The sequence below is a fragment of the Nicotiana sylvestris genome, chromosome 9 (genome assembly GCF_000393655.2).
Source record: "Nicotiana sylvestris chromosome 9, ASM39365v2, whole genome shotgun sequence".
NCBI lineage: Eukaryota > Viridiplantae > Streptophyta > Magnoliopsida > Solanales > Solanaceae > Nicotiana > Nicotiana sylvestris.
In genome coordinates this window covers 125,270,297-125,272,177 of record NC_091065.1, presented here as the reverse complement: position 1 = coordinate 125,272,177, position 1,881 = coordinate 125,270,297, and the positions used below count along the sequence as shown (strand labels likewise).

Below are 1,881 nucleotides of genomic sequence, written 5' to 3'. Positions count from 1 at the left end.
TTGATATGGCGGGTTCTATGGGTCCAATCACGTCCATGCCCTAAGCGACAAACGGCCAAGGAGAACCTATTACATTCAGATCATTAGGTGGAACCCGGATGAAATCCCCGTGGATCTAGCACTGGTGACACTTCTGCATGTAACATATACTACCGCTTTACATGGTCATCTAAAGTATCTGTCTCTCAAAATTTTCTTGCCAAGGTGAAACCATTCAAGTGAGGTCCGCATGTTCCTGTGTGTATTTCTTCTAGTAATCTAGCTGCTTCAGCAACATCTACGAACCTTAACAGACCCAAATCCGGGGTCATCCTATACAAGACTTCCCCATTGAGGAAAAAGTGATTTGCTAGCCTTCAGAGTGCTTGCTTCTGACATTTATGGCATTTACAGTATTCTCTTCCTTCAAGGAACCTTTTTATGTCGTAGTACCATGCTTACCGCCTGGCTCCTCGTCTATAAGGAAACATTATCCATGCTGATCCTGAACCTCTATCTCAATAGGTTCGATGTAATTCTTATCTGGATGCTAGATCATGGATGACAAGTTTGCAAGAGCATCGGCAAACTTGTTCTGAATTCTGTGTATATATTTCAACTCAATGTTGGTGAATTTCTTGCACAACTCTTTCACGCAATGCAGGTACAGAAGGATCTTGATGTTCTTGGTAGTCCGTTCACCTTGGACTTGATGTATCAGTAGATCAAAGTCTCCTATGACTAGAACCTCTATGATGTTCATGTCAACTTCCATGCTAATCTCGAGGATGCATGCTTCATATTCACCCATATTATTGGTGAAATGGAATATTATCTTAGCTAAAGCTGGGTAATGTTGTCCTGACTCAGAGATTAGGACTGCCCCAATCCCCACTCCTTTAAAAACATTCTCCATCCTGGGTATGCCTCTACGATATCTTCCCCGGCGAACAATATTTCTTCATCCGGAAAGTATGTAATGAGTGGCTCGTAATCTATGTCCATTGGGTTCTCTGCAAGATGGTCGGCTAATGCTTCTCCCTTGATAGCCTTCTGCATCACGTACACAATATCAAACTCGCGAAGAAGAATCTTCCATTTGGCCAAATTTTTAGTAGGCATTGACTTTTGGAAGATGTACTTGAGCAGGTCGAGCCGAGATATTAGGTGTGTGGTGTATGCTGACATGTAGTGCTTTAACTTCTGAGCGATCCAAGTCAAAGCGCAACAAGTTTACTCATCAAAGTGCATTTGGATTCACATAGTGTAAACTTCTCGCTTAGGTAGTAAATAACATACACCTTCCTCCCAGTCTCATCGTGTTATCCTAACACGCATCGAAATGCATCGTACAGAACAGACATGTATAGTAACAGTGGCTTCTTTGGTTCGGGGGGTGTCACAACCCAAACCAAAGGGTCACGATGGGCACCTAGTGCCTCACTCAACCGAGTACCAACGTACCATATCTTTCTTATCGTACTATCATTGGTAACTAGGCCAACATGGTCACATCTCGTAATATATAACTATAAGTGGGAAAGCACTGTATCAATGAACCATCTTTCTTAAAACATGGATATATATGGGCCGTTAAGGCCTCTGACATACTGTACAAAATGAACCTCTATCTACAAAGCCTCTAAGAGGATTTGACATCAAATAGGACAGGGTACCGGCCTACCCATAAGTCTGTAGCAAAATTCTGAAATGATGACTCATAGAGTCGGCTGCACTCCGAATGAGGTGGAGTCTTACCGATCCTTCGCTGAATGCTAACCTCGTCTACTATGAGGGCTCGTCAAACTGATTGTTTATACTTGCATGCATGAATGCAGCGTCCCAATAAGGACGTCAGTACGGATAATGTACTGAGTATGTAAGGTACATAAATAAGTATAC

At 42.5% G+C, this 1,881-nt stretch overlaps 1 protein-coding gene across 1 annotated transcript; it reads right to left on the bottom strand.

Annotated features, from left to right (window-relative positions):
- Nucleotides 1–529: 529 nt before the first annotated feature.
- On the bottom strand, nt 530–895 carry LOC138878178 (uncharacterized). The gene has a single exon (XM_070157844.1). The coding sequence runs from the start codon at nt 893–895 to the stop codon at nt 530–532; it is 366 nt and encodes a 121-aa protein (XP_070013945.1).
- Between the last annotated feature and the right edge of the window lie 986 nt (nt 896–1,881).